At 42.2% G+C, this 19253-nt stretch overlaps 1 protein-coding gene across 1 annotated transcript; it reads left to right on the top strand.

Annotated features, from left to right (window-relative positions):
* Positions 1–331: 331 nt before the first annotated feature.
* Positions 332–14189, top strand: LOC132196497 (ubiquitin carboxyl-terminal hydrolase 34). Its single transcript, XM_059619197.1, has 34 exons — positions 332–553; positions 648–747; positions 1062–1308; positions 1534–1710; positions 1848–2276; positions 2442–2729; positions 2782–3069; positions 3175–3701; positions 3803–4088; positions 4238–4553; positions 4616–4817; positions 4879–5410; positions 5471–5689; positions 5751–6026; positions 6136–6522; positions 6731–7072; positions 7191–7748; positions 7802–7999; positions 8056–8197; positions 8295–8518; positions 8570–8784; positions 8883–9006; positions 9065–9337; positions 9417–9575; positions 9628–9816; positions 9877–10336; positions 10525–10826; positions 10877–11067; positions 11162–11339; positions 11396–11515; positions 11627–11743; positions 11874–12338; positions 12513–12872; positions 13189–14189. Exons 1-34 carry the CDS (start codon positions 508–510, stop codon positions 13591–13593), a joined length of 9342 nt encoding a protein of 3113 aa, XP_059475180.1. The 5' UTR covers positions 332–507; the 3' UTR covers positions 13594–14189.
* The last annotated feature ends 5064 nt before the right edge of the window (positions 14190–19253 follow it).

Genomic DNA, 19253 nt, shown 5'->3' with positions numbered 1-19253 from the left:
TGATCAAAATAGATTAGAAGAAAGTTCACAAGATCATTGGAAACTGTGTTGGTAAAAAAAACTTGCGGAAGTAAAAGAAATAGAAAAAAAACACCGTAAAAAAAATTTTGATCAAACAAATATAATGAGAAATCTTTTAATAGTATTTCACTGTAAAACTTTGTGTGTTTTTTTTTTAAATAATATTTAAATTTATTGTGCAATGATTAAGCATTTCATTACCAACCGTTAAAAAATTGCAAACATTCGTGCTGTTTTGGCGGTCCTTTTTCAAATCCATGATTTTGGCAATGGGGTCGATTTTGGCGCCGAAAGCGGCGGCCGCGAGAATTACAGACGAAGACAAGAGCGAGACAGAAAACGAAGTCGAAAACTTGGAATCGCTAAAGTGGAAACCGTGATCGGCCGACGCGGCGAGCGCGAGCGATTCGTCGAGAATTCGGCGCCGCGCCGACGCCGGCGGAATTTGGAGCGTGCGGCGCCGCGACCGGTGTCGCCACCGCCACCATGTGCTGCGAAGACTGCGGCGCCGTGCTGCAGCTTCTCGAGTCGTGTGAGTTTTGTTTATTATTTATATTTTGGCCTTGAGTAGTTGCTCGCGCCGACCACAACCCTGACCCTGACCCTGACCGTGACTTTGTTTGCAGACGAGCAGCAGGTGCGACTGAATGGCGCCAACGAGAGGCCCGTGCTGGCCCCGAGACAGGTCGAAGTTCTCGCAGCCTTCGTGCACGCGTGGCCACAGAGGTACGTCTGCAGGTTCGACCCTGCCGGTCACCCTAAGTCCTTTCGCCGCTCCGCACGAAACTTAAATACTGATTAACACCACCTTTTAATTTTTTTCGTCAAAACCTTTGCTCTCACTCAAAATTCCTAGAGGTTTCCACCAACTTCTTCAACGTCAAAATATCCATTTTATAACCTTTTCCTAAAAAAATATTGAAATTTTTAATGTAACCTAAAACTCCAGTAGCAAAATCAATTATAGTTGATTATTTTCATCCAGATCTATATTTTATATTATATTTATTTTGGGATGATTTTGGTTTTCATTTATGCAGACAATGCGTGTGCGTGTTGCGTGCTGCCAATTTTGAGCGCTTCAACCTGGTGCTGCAAAGCGTCATCTGCGCCTCAGTACTGCAACTCAAGGCCCTCAAGGCTGAGGGCATGGCTGCCACCCCTCCTGAGGCAGCCCCTAACGGATGGAATCTTGAGAGGCGACTGCAGCTGCTGGGGTTGCTTGCCAAGATGTTCACGCCCAACTTTCCTCTCTATCTTGCCTACAAGCACCATGGACACCCTAAGGTCTGCATTGCATCTTCTGGATCTGGGCATCCTGTTGATGACCCTGTTAAAGCTTAGCTCTCCACTGTGTTGCTATATTCATTTTTGAAATTTGATTAAAGTTGATCAACTTGAATTAGAAACTTTTAATATTAATATAAATGGAATAGTTCTTGTATTAAAGTTATGATCTTAACAATTAAGTTGAAATTGGTTATTATTTTTCAATAATTTTTCTTTCTAAAGGTGGAAGAAATGTGCGAGCAGGAGGCTTCAACTTTGAGTTCGTTCTGCGAACTGGCCGACGGACCCATGGGTGCTGAAGGTGCTCCTCTCTGGCTGCTTCGTTATGTCTGTCTCTTTTGCAAAAGTGGTGGACTCTTTGCAGCCGCAGAACTGTTCGAAGAGGGTGTCCGATTGGAGGTGAGCAACCTTAAAATTTTTAGTAAATCAGATGGGCATAAATAATTTTCATCTGTTCAATTATTTGTATGTAAAAATAAGCTCAATTTATTCCTTAAAATTATTACAAAACTTATTTGTTTTGCTCAATTCTGCAGGTGGGCGTGGCGCAGGCAGTGGTGGCCGTAGTTTGCAATGTGAAGCAGTGGCTGAACGGCCGTTCGGTGGCTCAGCTTTTGGTGCCCTTGCGGTCACGAGTCCTCCGTTTCCTCTGCCGTCTCCCTGACCGTGAACTCCGACTGCCACCGGCCAAAGCCCTTGCCGAGCTTGTCTGGGCACTTTCGTCACCTCCCTCTGCACCGCCACAGCTTGATCGAGATGGTCTCGAGTTGGCCTTTAAGTACTTCAGCAGCTCCACCCTGACCATGCGTTTGGCTGGCCTTGCCCATCTCAACCTTCACTTGAATCTTTGCACCGAGCTGGCCGGAGCCGACGCTGCTGCGGATCACTGTGCACGTGCCCTCGCCGACTGGCTCGTCGAGCGTGATGTTGTTGCCCACATTTTTGGACCAAATCTACATGTAGAGGTTAGAGATAGAGATGAAGACTTAAGTTTTTAATGGTTTCAACACTTTCAACCAATTTTCAATTAGTTTGTTAGTAATTAGCATAAATGGTGGTGAAGTTTTGAAAACACATTGAAAATAATTTAACAGAACAATTATATTTTTTAATTTGAATTTGGTTTTTAGGTGATAAAGCAGAGCCAGTTGGTATTGAGCTTTCTGGCGATGGAGGGGCGGTTGACAAATGAGCATGTGGACACAGTGTGGGCAGCAGCACAGCAGAAACACTGTGCTCGCCAAGTGCACGACCTGCTGCCACCGCTGATCAAACATCTGGAGGCGCGACCTGTTCTGCACCTCTACCGCCTCCTATGTCGATTAGAACCCAAAGAGCACACTGAGCAGAGCCTCTTCTTGGCTGCTGCACTAATTAAGTTCATTTGGAGCTCAAGTAGCTCCGAAGCTCTCCTTAAAGTATTCAATCCTGATATATCATGTTTTCTTTATAATCAATTATTTAAATAAGGCGCTTCCGACACGACCACACTCGGCTTCTTCTGAAGAGAACAGTGTCAGTATGGATGAAGAAGAGGATGAGTCGGAAGATGGCCGGAAAACGGCCAGCACAGCTAGTGATAAGCGGCCGCCCTCTGAAAGCTCTGCAGCCAGCAGTGGCCGTCCTGCCTCGCGCCATCCTGCTCTTCTCAGGCCCCGTCCTAGTCCTCCAGACTCTGAGGATGACGAACACCACCAGCATGATAAAATGGTTGCTCAGTTCATGATGGTCGATGATGACGATGACGAACGCTCGCAGGTATGATTTTAATGATATACTTAACAAAACTGTATTCAAATTAACCTGTTTTTCAATATTCATTTTAAATCTTCCCTTTCATGCCAATCGTTCATTATTTTTTAGGCGAGCAGTAGTAACGGTGGTTGTTTACGAGGCATGCTGGGCGCTGAGGCAATAGTGGTGAGTGCGGATGCAGGCCCTGGAGTGGATTTAGCGGGAACGGCTGGTTCCGAAGAAGAGGATGATGACGAAGAAGAGGGAAGCTACTCTTCCCGAATGAGCACCAAGTCTGAGAAAAACATGGCTGATTTTGAGGGTGAGGAGTCTGCATGTGAAGAAGAAGAATTGTCACAGCTAGCCGCCTCTGCTGCCCCCGACGGTCCTCGGCTGCTGCAGCAGCTTTTCCAGCCACCACTGCACCGGCTGGATACTTCGGCTGTGTTTGCGGCGCAGTTTCGTGCTGAAGATGTGTGTGCAAGAGGCAATACTTTGTTGTGGGACCTTTTGCAGGACGAAACTATTGAGCAGCTTGGTGATGGACTTGCCCTTGAGGCTGAAAAATCATTGGCAAACCTTTTGTGTTACAACACTGACAAGTACATTCGGCTTAAGTTCATTGAAGGTTGCCTGGAAAACCTCAAAAGAAACAGGTCATTATGAATAAAATGGAATATTTAATTAATTTTTCATATTCTTGGAAGGCTTGTCAAATAATCTAAATTATTCAATTTTATTTAATATTTGTTTCCAGGTGTGTGGTTGTGTCACTTCGACTCTTGCCAAAGCTTTTGCAGTCCTTGCAAACTGGAGGTGGAAGAGCAGGCAGTGCTGAAGTTCAACAAACTTCAATGTGGGCTGAGCATGAGCATCAAATGATGTCCCATTTTTTTGCCAGTTTAGAAGCACTTAAGCGTGATGGTCCTCGGCATCCTAACCTTTTTCCCCTCCAGCTTGAGCTGCAGGTTCGACTTAACTTCCTAACCTCCATTTACGCCACCCCTGTCACTCCTGACAACTTCAGGCTCACCCTTGATCAGGTATTATATAAGTTATCAAATTTTTTGAAAAATTTTAAACAATTTAGAAAAAAGTAAATTGCGGATTGATTTATATTAGGAGAGAAAATTTTAATATCTATTATCTCTTTCCATTTCCATTTTTCACCTGTTTAATTTTGTATTTTCAGGTGGATATTTTGTGGAATTGTCTGTCTGATGAGGGTCGTTGTTCAGACGAGTTGGCCGCCTGGCTGCTAAGCCAAGCACGCAGTACTGGCGGTCATGGCCCTCCAGAGTTGCACGCCCTTTCTCTGGATGCTTTGCGACACTTGTACCTTCAAAAGCTGCCAAGTGTTAGGCCTGAAAGCATCAGCATGGTTGGCCTGTCGCTTTTCCAGCAGCTCTGCAACCTTGCCCGCCTTGCTCAGTCGACTGCTCTCCGAGGTGTAGATGCCGTAGGAATGCAACATTTGTGGAAGGTAGCGCTCAAGGCCAAGAACACAGGTGAGGCTAAAAATTAATTTGCTCCTCATTATTTTCTATAACAAAATTTGCTCCATTCACAGATGTAAGCATGGCGGCAATTCAGTACTTGAATAGCTTCTATGTGGGCCGGCAGCTAGAGCAAGAAGCCGAGTTCGTTGAGCAATGCATGGCGCAATTGCAGATGGCTACTGCCGAGTTGCCGGCCAACCTGGAACTCAGTCTCACTTACATTCAACGCGCAATCCTGTTGCTTAGAACACATCTTGAGATTTTCAGGAGAAGGTAAATATTTTTTTGTTCACATCTTGAAACAAAAATTATATAAATTATCCCTTGTCTTCAGGTACGCTTATCATCTTCGGCGGTGGTATTTAGAAGGGCAAGGAGTGGTTTCTCACATGGTCCATGTGGGCGAAGGTTCTGCTCTCCGGGTTGTGGTGCAGCCTGCTGGAGTGCCAGATAAGGCAACTCTGGAGTTGCAGACGACTGACCTGGTGGCTGAACTGCGTGCAGAGGTGGCGCATTGGTACGAAGGGCTACAGGCGCGCTCTCTCCTTGCGCCCGCTGCACCACAGAGCACCCCTGTGTTGGGCTCGCTTCTCGCAGATGGACCGATCCGCATCATCACCCAGGGCCAGGAGCTAAACACTGATTTTGATGAGAAAACTCTGCATGAAATGGGCTTTAAGGATAACCAACTCATATTTATTTCAATGGGGGCTGCAAGGCCCAACAAAAAGAGGGACGAGGCAGCCTCGCTTCTGCCTCCGCCACCAAGAGACTCGCTTCCTACATTGTTACTCCTTCAGCCCCGTTATTTTGATCAGCTATTTCAGCTTCTTCACACTCTTTCTGCACTTCAACCACCAGATGCTGTAAGTTAATAAGAAATTAAATCTTGTCTGTTAGTTATTATTTTCAATTTTTCTCTGCAGAATATGAAGGCTCAAGTCTTGTCTAGAAGAGTTTGGGAGATTCTCACACTCCTGCCAACCAGTCCCACACTACTCAAGGGGTTGCAAGCAATTGGAGCACCCACTGGCGCGTCTCTTGAAAGTCTCCTTGATCCTGGTAGTCCTCAGAAGCTAATGTATTCTCTACATATAGTTGAGTCACTCAGTAAAAACAATCCTCCACCTACAAAAAGACAAAAGGTAGAAAACGATTTAAATTTTTTTTTAGACATATTCTAATGCAAATTGTTGGATATTTCAGCTGGAGGAAGAGTCGGGAGGGGAAGTGTGGAGTGAGCGTTTTATTAGAGCAGGTGGTTTGCGCCACTTGGTTAGCATTTTCTCGTCAGGGGTGCTGCAAGGAGCCGGCGAGTGGCAGCAGGACTGCCTGGCGCAGCTGCTTAAACTGCTTTGTCTGCTTGGAGTTGCACCTGAAGGGCCACCTGGAACTCCAGACGGCCGAAAAGCAGCCAAACACAGACTCGTTGATAGACTAGTTGTTCATAGACTCAACAAGGACACCCTCGACCTTTTGCCGGTTAGTAACAAATTGCTCTTCAATAAATTTAATCTTTGTTATTAATGTATACCAATTTTATTTTTATTCCATTTCTGTCTTAAATATTATTTTGAATAAAATGTTTCAGGTTGAGGAAACCATGTCCCGACTGACAAGCATCTTGCTGGAAGCGGCAGAACAAAGTAGTGGGGGTGGCGGCGGTGGAGGCGGCCTTTGGGGTCGTGCACAAGTGGTGCACTTTGCAATGGCCTTGCTCGTTTCGTGGGTGCACTCGGCCCCAGCAGCCAAAACTGCACTGCTGGCCTCTCCAGACTTGCGATCATGGCTTCACAGACTGGTTTTGGACGATCCAGAGGCCTGTGTGAGACGGGAGGTGTGTGCCGCCCTCTGTCGAATGTGCCTCTGTCCAGAAGCAGAACTAGCCGCACCACTGCTCTCTCATTTACTCCATTTATTGCCTGCTGCCCAAAGAATCGCTCCACCGCCACAAGTAGACCCCCCAGATGAGTCAAAGGTCATTAAAAATTAATATTAAATAAATAATTTATTTCACAAAAAGTAAGCAACTAAGTAATCCAACTGTTTTCGAATGTTCTTTTAAATTTCTTATACTCTGAATACTTAATTTTATTAAATATAATTTTTTTCAAAAGTTTATAATATATTTTCCAGTGATGAATCAAAATTAAAAATATCCTATTCTTCCATCTTGTTTTACTTAGAACGCTTGGGATTGGTCGCAGGAGGCTTTCGGAGCATCTTCAAAGGACTACTTTTGGTTGTTGTGCCACTTGCTGGACAGTTTGACCGAAGCGGCTCATGACGTAGATTTAGAAGCCCTGGCGGCTACCGTGGCAAGTGCGTTAGAGTCTAGAGAGCATTTAGATGCAAGACGTCGTGAAGATGAAGGACTCGTCGGACTCCTGAATTTGGCCACAAATATCCTGAAGCATGATCCACCCTTTAAGACGTCGCCTGACGGTCTCTGTCTACTTGATGCCACTTTTGACATGCTCTTTGCCCTGCCAGATCCTGCAAACAGACATTTACCGAAGTGCAAATCGGTAAGGAACCTCTTTTACCCTTATTAAATGTTTTAAATATGAAGTTCGAGATATTATGATGTCATGAGAATCCAAACAAATACTCTGAAAAATTCTAAATCATTTTTAAATTTTACAGATTGGTGCTCGCAATGCTGCTTACGAGCTTCTCCTAGAGCTGTGTCGTCGATCTGTGAGCAACTTTGCTCGTCTGCACGCCAAGGTTTTGGCACAGCAGACCCGTTCGGGGGAAGCACTTGAGACTGCGTCCGAGGGCATGCCATGGGACTACTGGCCCCACGAGGATGGCCGCGCTGACTGCGGCCTCGTTGGACTTGCCAACTTGGGCGCCACTTGTTATATGGCCGCATGTGTGCAGCATGTGTACATGCTGCGAGAGGCCAGAGCGGCCGTCTTGAGTGCTAAGCCTGACGCGGCTGCCAAACATGCGGCCGCTCTCGAGGAGCTGCAACGAATGTTTGCTTACCTGCTTGAGTCGGAGCGCAAAGCCTACAACCCTCGAAGCTTTTGCCGCGTCTACCACATGCACCACCAACCGCTCAACACGGCTGAGCAGAAGGATATGGCCGAGTTCTTCATTGACCTTGTCTCGAAACTCGAAGAAATGACCCCCCAGTTGAAACGTCTTGTTAAACGGCTCTTCTGCGGCGTCCTCTCAAACAACTTCGTTTCTCTTGTAATTATTAAAATTGTCAAAATATATAGAAATTTTCAATCAAAATATTTTAGGACTGTGAACATGTGAGTCGGAATGTGGAGGAGTTTTATACAGTGCGGTGCCAAGTGGCAGACATGCGCAACCTTTACGAGAGTCTGGACGAGGTGACTGTGAAGGACACACTCGAGGGTGATAACATGTACACATGTTCCCAATGCGGCCGGAAAGTTCGTGCTGAGAAACGCGCCTGCTTCAAACGTCTGCCCAAGGTAATTTAAGGTGAAAATTCAAAGTTCCCTTTCAAATGGTTATTGCTTCTGGTTAGGTGCTTTGTTTCAACACAATGCGTTACACTTTCAATATGCTGACCATGCTGAAGGAAAAGGTCAACACGCACTTCTCCTTCCCTCTCAGACTGGACATGTCTGGCTATGTTGAGAAACATCTCATGCCACAGCATCACCAAGGTAGAGCAACGATTAATTTTCTAATAATTAAAATTACTTCAAGATTTTATTTGAGCTCATTTTTAAAATCTTAATATTAATGTTCATATTTTTACAGACGAAAAATTGAAGAAAGAGGGTGATATGGAAGATGAGAATGATGAGGAAGAAGGCTACGAGTACCAACTCATAGGGGTGACAGTACACACGGGCACAGCTGACGGTGGTCACTACTACTCGTTCATTCGTGCGAGTGACAAATGGTTCCTCTTCAATGACGCCGAGGTGAAACCGTTTGACTCGAGCCAGTTGGCCACAGAGTGCTTTGGAGGCGAAATGACTGTATGTGCTTCAAACTTTTGATTTGTAGTCTCTCAAGCCAAATTTTTGCAGAGCAAGACTTACGATTCGGTAACAGACAAGTTCCTAGACTTCAGTTTTGAGAAGACAAACAGCGCCTACATGCTCTTTTACGAGCGTGTTGATGGAAAGTCTGATGCCACTGAAGACAAGTCCTTTGATTTAAGTAAAGATCTAGAAGAGTGGATCTGGAATGATAATAGGAACTTCCTGCGAGACAAAAACATATTCGAGCATACCTACTTCAAGTAAGTGAATTAACAGATCAGTTGTTGCCATTTTTTATTAATTTAAAAATTTTCTCATTTTTACAAGGAACTAATATTTTTTATCCATTTCTTAACAGCTTCATGTGGCAGATGTGCAGCTATGTGCCGCAGAGCTTGGCCGCTGGTGCGGTGGCCGATGAGCAGCTTGCTCGCCTCACCACCTCCTTCTTCCTTGAAACGTTTGTTCACGCAAAGGAGAAGGTTGTTTTTTTATTCAACAGTTCTGAAAATAATTGTTACCATTTTATTTTCTGCTTAGCCGATGTTAGTGCAGTGGGTGGACTTAGTGAGCCGTCAGCTGAGCGCCTCTCGAGCTGCTGGCGAATGGTTCCTTAGCCACATGGCAGATGACCCTCGCTGGCCGCTCGAACTTTTTGTCAAATGTCCCAGCCAGATGGTGCGCCAGACATTCCAGCGGCTGTGCCTGCAGATTGTTTCTAAACTGAGGCCTCATCATGTGTCCCTCTATGCAAAGTGCACCGACCCGACTACTTCCTGTGTCACAAAATTTGTCAACACCTTGCTTAATTTGGTAAATAACAATAAAATTTTATTGTTCTTGTTAAGAGCTTATAGAACATTAAATAATATTTAAACTTTTAATATTACAGTTGGATCCTTCAGCAAAAATTCATATAAGGCACCTGACGGAGTACTTCTCCTTTCTGCATGACTTCTGCAAACTCGGCGAGGAGGAGTGCCAGTTCCTGATCTCAGTCAATGCCATTGCCAGCTTTGTCTTCTTTCTTGTCGGGCCACTAGATGCATCAGTAAAACTCACAATTTCAATTCCGTTCTTTCCTAATTTTATACATTTCCCAGGGTGAAATGGTGAGTGTCAGTGAGGAGGAGGATGAAGACGAACTGGTGGCCATGCCCCCGGATAAGTACAAACCAGCTTCTTTAGAGAAGATGATCACCCTTGTGGCCACCTTGGTGGAGAAGTCTCGCGGTGACGACCACCGCTTGCACCTTTCTCAAGTTGACCTAGCGGCCATCACTGGAGGAAAAGTAATTATTTCCATTCAATTAGAGATATTTAATTAATCATATCATATTTCTTCAACTCAGGGCTTTCCATTTTTGTACCTGCAAACAAAGGACTCGATTAACCTTACAGCAACCCGGAATCTGATCTTTGCCCTGACCCGTTACAACGAGCGTCTTGCTGCCCAGGTTGTGCAAATGGTGTTTGCAGCCGTGGCCAAACATTCAGAGGCGAGTGCTGAGAAGGCAGCTGGCTCAGAAGGAGCCAAGAGTTGGCAAGCGTGCCAACCTTTCTTCAAGCTGCTCACCTTGTTGACAGACCCTGGTGGAGGACCAGCAGGAGGTCCGGCAGGTCTCCCCTGTTTTTCGCAGCTGATCGTAACACGCATATGGGAGGCAGCCGAGCTTTGTCCACAGAGCAGCCTTGAGTGGCTCACTGTGCAAGTGCCGCGGAATAAACTGGCCGCTTCTTGGGTGCTTGACTCGTTGGACAAGTGGCTTGAGCCCTATTTGCTTGCCCACAATAACCAGCGTGTCCGAACAGGTAAGTTTTTTAAAGCTTTTATGTTTTTAAAGGAAACTTCACAGAATTCAGGAATTAGTTAATTATTCATAATTTTTATTTTTATAAACATTCAATCAAATTCTTTTGAATGCGTTTTTCTCTATAATGTTAAAAGTATATTTTATAAACAAAATAATTCTCCATTAAAATTTTTGTATATTTTGTAGCTGCTGCCAATCTGCTAGTGGCATTGGTTCCGAACGCCAACTTCAAGACGGTTTATCGGCACCCGCGCAACGTACTAAGTGGCGGCCGCTGTGGAGGCAGCTCTGGAGGAGGTGCTGGTGGCGAGTTCTCATCAATGAGCCCCGAGGCAACACAGGTGCAACACAAAATTTACGGTCTACTGCTGGGACTGCTGAAGCCAGCTCGGCAATACATCGATGCTGCTGTACACGGCACAACCAAACTGAGCGCCTTTTTCGCCCTGCTCACCCACTTTGCCACGTCACGCACTGAGAAACTCATGGTTGGTTATGTCCTTTGGTCTTAATCTTTTGCTGATTGATTTTTCTGCAGTTTGGGCCCTTCTTCTCGGATCTGTGGCATATTTTCCATCCGAGACTCTCTGAACCGGCCATATCGATTAATCACAATAAGCAGACGCTGCTACTCTTCTGGCACCATGTTCTCACCGACTGTCCCGAGAACATTGCCCTCATACTTAATGACGCTGCTGTTGTCAAGAACATTGCCTTCAATTACATCTTGTAAGGATAATAGCTCTCTTTTATTTTAGTACTTCATCAAATTCAAAATATTTATTGTGATCCGTTTGACTAATGCGTAATTTTTTTTTACCAGGGCTGATCATGATGATCAAGAGCTGTTGCTGTTCAACCGGCACATGCTACCACCCTACTATGGAATTTTAAGACTGTGCTGCCAGCAATCGCGAACGTTCACGCGCCACCTGGCCAATCACCAGAACATCCAGTGGGCCTTCAAGAACATCACACCATACCACATACACTATCCAGATGTAAACACTTGTCCTTTAGCATGAGTAAAAATGCTGACCTTACTATTTGATTACAGGCTGTTGACGAGCTGTTCAAGCTGATGCAGCTATTTGTGGCAAAGTTTCCTGACTCGACTGAACAGGAGCTGCAGGAAATTGCTGCCTTCCGCAGAAGCACCATAACTCTATATTTGCAGGTAAGCAAAAAAAAAATCAAAATCAAAATAAAAGTACAAAAACATGTTTGATATTTTTTATTAATTAAAACTATACAATTTTTATTAAAAATAAAAATATGATTCCTGCAGACAATTGAAGGCCGCAGCAACTGGTCTACATTGGTGGCAGCGTTACGAATTCTACTGGACTCGGATGAAGACCGACTCTTCCTTGCTCACCAGGGCGGCATTGCCAACCTTCTTGAGGTAAGTCTTTATCTGATAGTAAAAATATTTACATGGTTACGTAAAAATAGGATCACTCAATTTTATCCACAAACTTGGGAGAATTAAAAAAAAAACTTTTAAAAATTAGGTTTTATATTTTTGTTTGCAGGGTCTGGCTGCTGTGCACGTCATGTACCACGAAGCGACTGCGTGTCACGTTGGCGGCGACCTAGTCGAGCTTCTAGGAGTGTTGGTAGAGACACTTCGGGCCGTCCGAGGAGCTCGCGAAACTGGCGAAGAAATAACTCCTTGTGGCGTTCGGGAGGCTGGTGGTGAAGCGGCGCGTCGTCTTGCCACCCTTCTTAACACATACAACCCTGCTGAGCTTCGCACTGCTGCCGTGGACGCCCTGACTGAGTTGCTGCTCCTCCAACCAGCGGAAACACTACACGTTTTGGTGCCCCTGCTGACGCATTGCCACCTCGCTTATCAGGAGGCAGGGAATGCGTTGCCCCTGGGACCCTATTTCCCCCGCAGAGGACACAAAGTGCCACCTACATTCAAGATCAACGTCCGACCCCAACGGCCCATGGTCCAGATGGTCGTCCCACACATGCACCTCTCACTTTCAAAGGTATAATCAAATTTTTAATTTCTTTTAGTATAAAAATTTACGAAGGTAATGCGAAAATTAAATAAACATGAGATAATTAAAAATCAATGAATTTTTTTTTATAATTTAAATTTTGATATACTTAAAAAGTATTATATCTAAGGATTTAAACTATATATTCTTTTATTCGTTCAGGGCACTGACGAAGATTTGGAACGAGCGTTGGTGGAGTTCTATGAGCCGTACCACCGACTGATTGACACAATGGTGCGCGTGGCTCTGCGGTCGTCTCTGGCCAATGAGCCGCTGGTCAACCTGAGCGCCATCATTGGTCTCGAAGGGCTCCCTTTGCAACTTGACCTTTTCCCGCGGCTCTGGAACGAGCTGCTCGCCGACAAGGGTCCAACAATAGCCCCGAATGAGAGGCGACGTCTAGTACAAATGCTTGCTGAAAACGCCTTTCTTGTCAGTTACGTTGAGACGGTGCTGCTGGACGAGCGACTTGCCCTCAACAGACAACCTGTCTACGACTTTGTCGCTGCCTTCCTGCCAAAGGTATGAATACTATAAATTAAATTTTCATGTTATGTTTCGTGTGTAAAATTTTGCAAAAATTTATGTTCATAAAAGATTGATAAGAAAAGAAAAAAAGTACATTTTGGCCTCTTTTAATAATGGTTTCTTTTATTAAAATGCCATTTTTAGGAAAAGTGGAAGAAAAACTTGAAAACTTGATAATTTAACTTTTGTTTCACAATCCTGATTATTTCATTTATTTATAATGTTGATAATAAACTTTCTTCATTCAAAATGTCAAAATGATTAAAATTTTTAATGTTATTTCTAAAACACATAAAACAATTAACGTCAGGTGCAGCGGCAGGTGGTGAGTGATCAGACGCGTGCGCTGATTGGAAAGCTGGTGGACGAGCTGGTGAGCGTGGCCGCGACCCTGGACCTTCGCGCACAGTCAGGCGCCCTAAACGCCGACCTGCGCGCCCTGACCCTGGCGGCGCGCGTGGACGCTGCGCCGCCGGCGTCGCGCCTCACGCCAGCCGTGCAGCTGCTTGAGGAGCGGCTGGAGGCGGCAAACGAGGACGAGGAGCCGCTCCCGGTGGAGGCGGGCTCACTGCCCTCCGAGGCCAAGAAGTCGCGACTCGACAACGGACTGACCAACGGCGGCGGCGCGCAGGAGGACGCGTGGCCGGCGACGTTGCGTCGCACGCTGGCCGAGCTGCGCGCGGCGCTCGCCCCCTGTGATAGTTCTGCCCCCTAGTCGCCCCCTACCCCCTGAAGAAATTGATTAAAAATAGTTAAAAGAAGAAAAAGTTCGAGGAGATAAAAAGTTTAAAGAACGACGATTGATGATTTTGTGGCTGTGCTCGCTCAACTGCTCCAATGATGTGAGAATTCTGCGATGGGCGCCATAGTCTTACCGACCATTTCAGTTTTAATTTTTTTTATCATTTCAACTTTTTTTAAACACGGAGGAAAAATTATTGAAATGTTCTGGTGTCGGTCCAGACAAGTGCCCTCTCGCCAACTGAGAAATTTGTAAGTTTAGGACAATGCAAGTGTTCCTTCCTTTCACGGTGCAACCAAAGCCCCCTTACCCTCCCCATCCCCCACAACTGTTGTCCCCCAAAGACGCATCAAGGTGGACGATGTACTATGTGAAGTTATGTGCCCCAAGTTCCCCCTCACTCAAACAAAGATGCATTTTTAAGCTTAATATGGAAAATCAAATCGAACTGAGTGAGATGAGATTCGCTCGTCTGTTTGTTCTTCACTTTGAAATTTACGTGCGAGTCGAATAAAACAGGTTCGACGCATTTGTTCGCTGTTTTGTAAAAAAAAAATAGTTGTGTTTGATTTATTTTCAACCTATTGAAACACAAACATCACAGATACTGGCAAAAGAAGGATAATAATTGTAAGTTAGTGGACAAAAAAAAAATCATTTTTGATAAAAATTAAACTTTTTATTTTTATAGAAATTTTTTAATTTTTCCTCAAACTTCTTAAATGTAACTTAATTGCTGCTCAAAAATGGGCCTTTCTATTTGTATACTTTCCTTCATGTGCTTCTTCACTGTAAGAACTCACTATAAAATCTTGGCAAGTTTATTCAGTCGTGTTTTCTCTTTAGGCAAGAGTCTTAAATCACGAGTGCAAGTTAATTTAAATCAAAGGGCTTAAAGGCGTTTTGCATTCCTGGCTGAAGTCAGGTCGTGAGGGACTGAAATCGCATAATCGTGCCGAGACTGCTTGAAACCCGCCAATTTCAGTCAAATACTCGATGCGCTTGTGTTAGCAATGTTACTTTCATGGCGATAATGAGGTTTTTGAACCTTTTTTTACTCTTTTATCCCTTGCCCAGGGGCTAGGAAGAGTAACAGACAAGAAAGAAACTTGCAAGTTTTCTAAAATATCAACTTTTTTATTAAATTTGAAATGTAAATCATATTAAAAAAAAAAAATAAAATAGTAGACATTCCCATGACAAATTAAATTAAGGAATGTTTTTAATTCTTAGAAATATTTAATGAAACTTTTAAATTTTTAATTTATTTCATTATCTTGTGGAATTAGTCACCGATAGATAAAATTTTAATCTAAATATTAATGCTTTCACCCTGACAAATTCATTTCAAATTTGGGCAAATTTCTACTAAACTGTACAAAACATTAAGATGTATGAAAATTACAAAATTATTAATCTAGATACACTGTTGGTTTAAGACTCGCAGTCCCTGAAGCATGACGCAATTCAAGTAATGCGTTCTTGGTAATTCCGAGCGAATTTTACAATAATTTCACGAAGCACTGCGGTTCGCAGGAAAATGCAAATTTTCGGCGCGAGAGAGCGATTTGGGTTGCTAATGCGGCTCGCGTGCTCAGTTGTGGGTGCTCCGATTCAAGCACGACACGACCGCTCGCGGCTCATGTGTGTCATACAAAAATAATCCACCCATTGTTGCAACAACGATTATCTTTGAAATCTTGGAAATTTCATATGCAAAATAATAACTTAAACATCAATTGAACAGGATTAAAAAAAAAAAATAATACTATGTATGAGGCAAAATCCTTGAGAGGGATATAGATAAATTAGATTTTTCAGTACTTCAAAGCATTTTTTTTTTTTAGATCTTAAGTGCTTTCGTATTTGTAAAGGAGACCAAGGATGACTTTTATTGTATTGTCTGTTGCACACCTGCGAGTCATTAATTGCACTGAGTCCAATTAAATTGAAAAACTAATCACTCCAGACGTTTCTGCTGCCACAAACGTTTTTAATTTTTCTGCTTCCTCGCGCACAACAATGAGGTAAAGGAAAAAAAATAATAATAAACCCAAGGTCGGTTGCGCGAGTTAATTTCAATCACAATTAAACACGTAACCGCACAACTCGTTGTCGCGTTTTTCGCTCGTCGCTAAATTGATTTTCGCGCGCGCGCCCGCGCGACCCGACTGCGACGAGGAAGAAGCGCGCGTGACCTCGCGAGGTCACAAACAAACAAGCAAGGTCGGTTCGTCTCCTGCCCGAGGGGAACAACTCGCGTTTTGCTGCTGCGCGCTTTTGTGGATGTGTTGTTTGCCGAGTGTGGAGCAAAAAAAGACAGCAAATTTGAGAGCTCTTCAATACGTGGTGAGATTTTTTAGAGAGATAGAATGAATAAAAAGGAAAAAGGGACCGCAGTGCAAAAAAAAAGAGAAGCACATTGTGTGCTGCAACTTGATACGATTTGCAAAGATAAAAGGGAGGCTGAAAGCGAGAGGGTCTTTTACGCCTGAACAAGACTTTTTACTTTTATCCTCAAGGTGACAATTCTGACTCTTTAATTATTCGTAGAATTTTAATATTTGTTTTGCAGAACTGACAAGACGTCAGAATAGCGGCCTTGTGCCTTCCCAGTTTTTTTCTGACTCATTAATCACTCTCGTTTTGACTCTCTAGGAAATTATTGAAGACATAATAAGATAACTATTTTTATTTCCAAATCGACGAACGACGAAAGTAAGGTAAAAGCTCCCAGTAACAATTTTGATAACTTGAATTATTGCGGTAGAAGAGTGTTTGCGATGAAACAATTTCATGGTGCATAAATTTTTTTTAATAAATATAAATAAATAGAATTGAATTTTGTTAACAATGAATAAATAATATAAATTGCCCAGACTGTGGAATGCTTTACCACCAAATCTAAAAAATCTTGATTCAAAAAATTCTGTTAAATTTCATATTAAAAAATGGTTTTTGTCACTTCTATAATATTTAGTTGACATTTTTATCTTTGTAAAAATTCGCATGTAAAACAATGTGTTTAGAACTGGATTGCTTGGCTTTTAAGTCTTGCTTTCCAGTCACATAAGCACCGGCCGATAACTCCGTTTGGAGTTGGCTGGACTTGTAACTGCATTCAAATAAATATACTTCATTTAAAAAAAAAAAAAAAAAATAACATTGTTACTCAATTGTTTAGCTTTCACAAGTTTTTTTTAAATAAACAAAGTGAAAAAGATTAAAACGTGTTTATAAATTACTATTTTCTTTAATTTTTTATCTATTTTAAAACAAAAAATGTATGTGGGGGATCCTTGATACTAACAATAAGTTAAAAACTTTTATTCACAAATTAGGTGATTTCATGTAATGTTACTTTTATTATTATATTATTTTATTTTTACTGAAAAATAGTGAGCTAATGCGGTAAAAAAAACAGTTTTTTTTAAATACATGTTATGTAAAGAAGTCATAATAAATTTAGTGAATTCATAAATTATAAAATTGCTCAAGCGTTTTGCTTGGATGTAATTGAAAAATAAACCCCAAAAATTTTAAACCTTCAAAGGGAAGAAAATAAGGGTTTGAACAGAAAAGTGGGGGATTTTTGTAATTGTGTGGGAAGAGAAAAATTGAGTGACAAAATGAAAGAAAACTTTTTAATTCAAGAGGTTTCCAACGACTTCTTGAAAGAAAAGTTTTCTAATTAAAGTCTGAAACTGTTTTCTTTTTATACAAATAAGATACCCCTCAATTTATTTTATAAGCCGAAAGTCAAAATCAGAAAAGCATCAAACCCACATTGCAAAAACTTTCCTCGTTTGCAGTTGTTCAGTGAAAGCAATATTTATTTTATTTATTTGCCGTTTTACTGTAAACGACAATGGGCGTAAAACAACTTACAGCTTGGTGTGGAGCGAGGAGACTATTTATTGGTTGCAGATTCAGACATTAATAAACAGTCAGTGAAAGGTCAGAAACCACTTATGATGCTTTTTTATTGTACTGTGTAACGTGTAATTGCAATTTAGAAGGTGATTCACATATTTTTAATAACAATAGGAAAAATCGTCATGTTTAGTCCATGTCCATACGGATTTTTTTTCAATATATGCGTCTGTGCTCTTAATTTCAAATCAAGGAAAAAAAATATGTGTGGAATAACATTTTTATTCATCCCGTTTCTCGCTGCGGCTGTAACTCAATTTTGCTCGAGGTCGCTGAGCAAATTCGATTGCGGGCTTTTATTGTGTGTGTTAAATTTCTCTGGCCGGTCCTCCTCTCTGCTTTCACTTTCATCCGGATTAATTAATCGGGCGCGTCAGTCTTTCGGGCCCGCTCTAGGCTGGAATTTGCATTCGCGAGAGAGCAGCGGAGGGTGGCTGCTGTGGTGTAGTACATTTTAGTACGGCGAGATCAGAAAGACTTTATGAGTATGTTATTGTTGCTCTCAACACAATGGACGGGCGCGCCGCGCTCGCCGCAATCGCGATCGGTGCTGACGTCGTCAGCGCTTATGTCACACATGCATCCCAGTTTGATAATTTGACACCGTGCGTTGGTGTCCTCGCTTATTGTGATTTTAATCGGGCCCTCATTCTGCACACATACAATCAAAGATTAAAGGGACGCTAACAACTCATCTTGATCCACTTTCACTTCTTTGAACAATCAGTAGTTATTTAAATAATAATTTAATTTATGGCTTGATTGGTCTGTGTGGGAAATATGGCAAGCAATTTACAAATTGGAAATTATGAATACAAATATAATGTTTTAGAAGCGCTACATCATTAGGAATGATTAAGTTTCATAAGGCGAAGAACCCAAAATGCATAGTGCGTATTTTATTTTTAGGATCTTTCTGCATGACCCAAACTAAAATTTATCTTTTGTCATTCTTCAATACTTTATTATTGAAATTTATTTAAAAAAAAAATGAATTTCAGTCTTTTTGATTAATTTTTTAAGAACATTTCCATTTCTGAAGTTCAAATTATATCTATTTAATTCATTTAAATAATTATCTTGATGAACGACTAACAGCCATAGTATTATTGTTTTTATTTTTCAAATCGGTGCAGCAAAATGTCCCCCCCCCCCCCCATAATTTATTTATTTATTTTATTTATTTATTTATTCTCCATTTAGATATTATATAATTATTTCACTTAAGTCATATGAGCATGTATATAAACTAACAATATTTTTATATTTTACACAATTAAGTGCAGTTTAAATTTTTTTTACTATTTAAAATTTTTAGCGAATTTTCTCCACAAGAAGTTTAACACAAACTTCTGCTCAAGTCTATTTCTATTCAAGGTCTAGGGTTATCTTTATGCAATTCAATTTTATTTACCTTCAAAGTCAATTTATCAAAATTACGTACAATCTTTGATTTTCCAGAGTCAATTTTATTCAAGTTACGTCAAATTCGTTTGAATCAAAAGCAATCACAGAGGAAATTGCAGCTGCTGGCTTGTAGTGATTCATCGAGATCCTGGTTCGTTTGCAGGAAAAGTTGCAGAGAGCCGCGTGATAAAACTAATGGCGAAAATAAATTGTTCTTTTACAGAGGCGTCTTGACTCGACGCCGATATGAATCGGTACGAGACTAGTCAGCTCGTTTGCGTAACACCGAAGTT

Source organism: Neocloeon triangulifer, unplaced genomic scaffold, assembly GCF_031216515.1.
Source record: "Neocloeon triangulifer isolate White Clay Creek 2 clone unplaced genomic scaffold, ASM3121651v1 ptg000012l, whole genome shotgun sequence".
NCBI lineage: Eukaryota > Metazoa > Arthropoda > Insecta > Ephemeroptera > Baetidae > Neocloeon > Neocloeon triangulifer.
Note: the sequence above shows the minus strand (reverse complement) of the source record. Positions and strands in the feature narration are given on the sequence as shown.

What these genes read in the sequence shown, in the direction of transcription:
- LOC132196497 (XM_059619197.1), top strand. Translation starts at nt 508, where the DNA reads ATGTGCTGCGAAGACTGCGGCGCCGTGCTGCAGCTTCTCGAGTCGT. An exon ending in GACCAAATCTACATGTAGAG is followed by an intron (nt 2,277 to 2,441) that starts GTTAGAGATAGA and finishes TTTGGTTTTTAG; the next exon opens with GTGATAAAGCAGAGCCAGTT. An exon ending in CGGCCATCACTGGAGGAAAA is followed by an intron (nt 9,817 to 9,876) that starts GTAATTATTTCC and finishes TCTTCAACTCAG; the next exon opens with GGCTTTCCATTTTTGTACCT.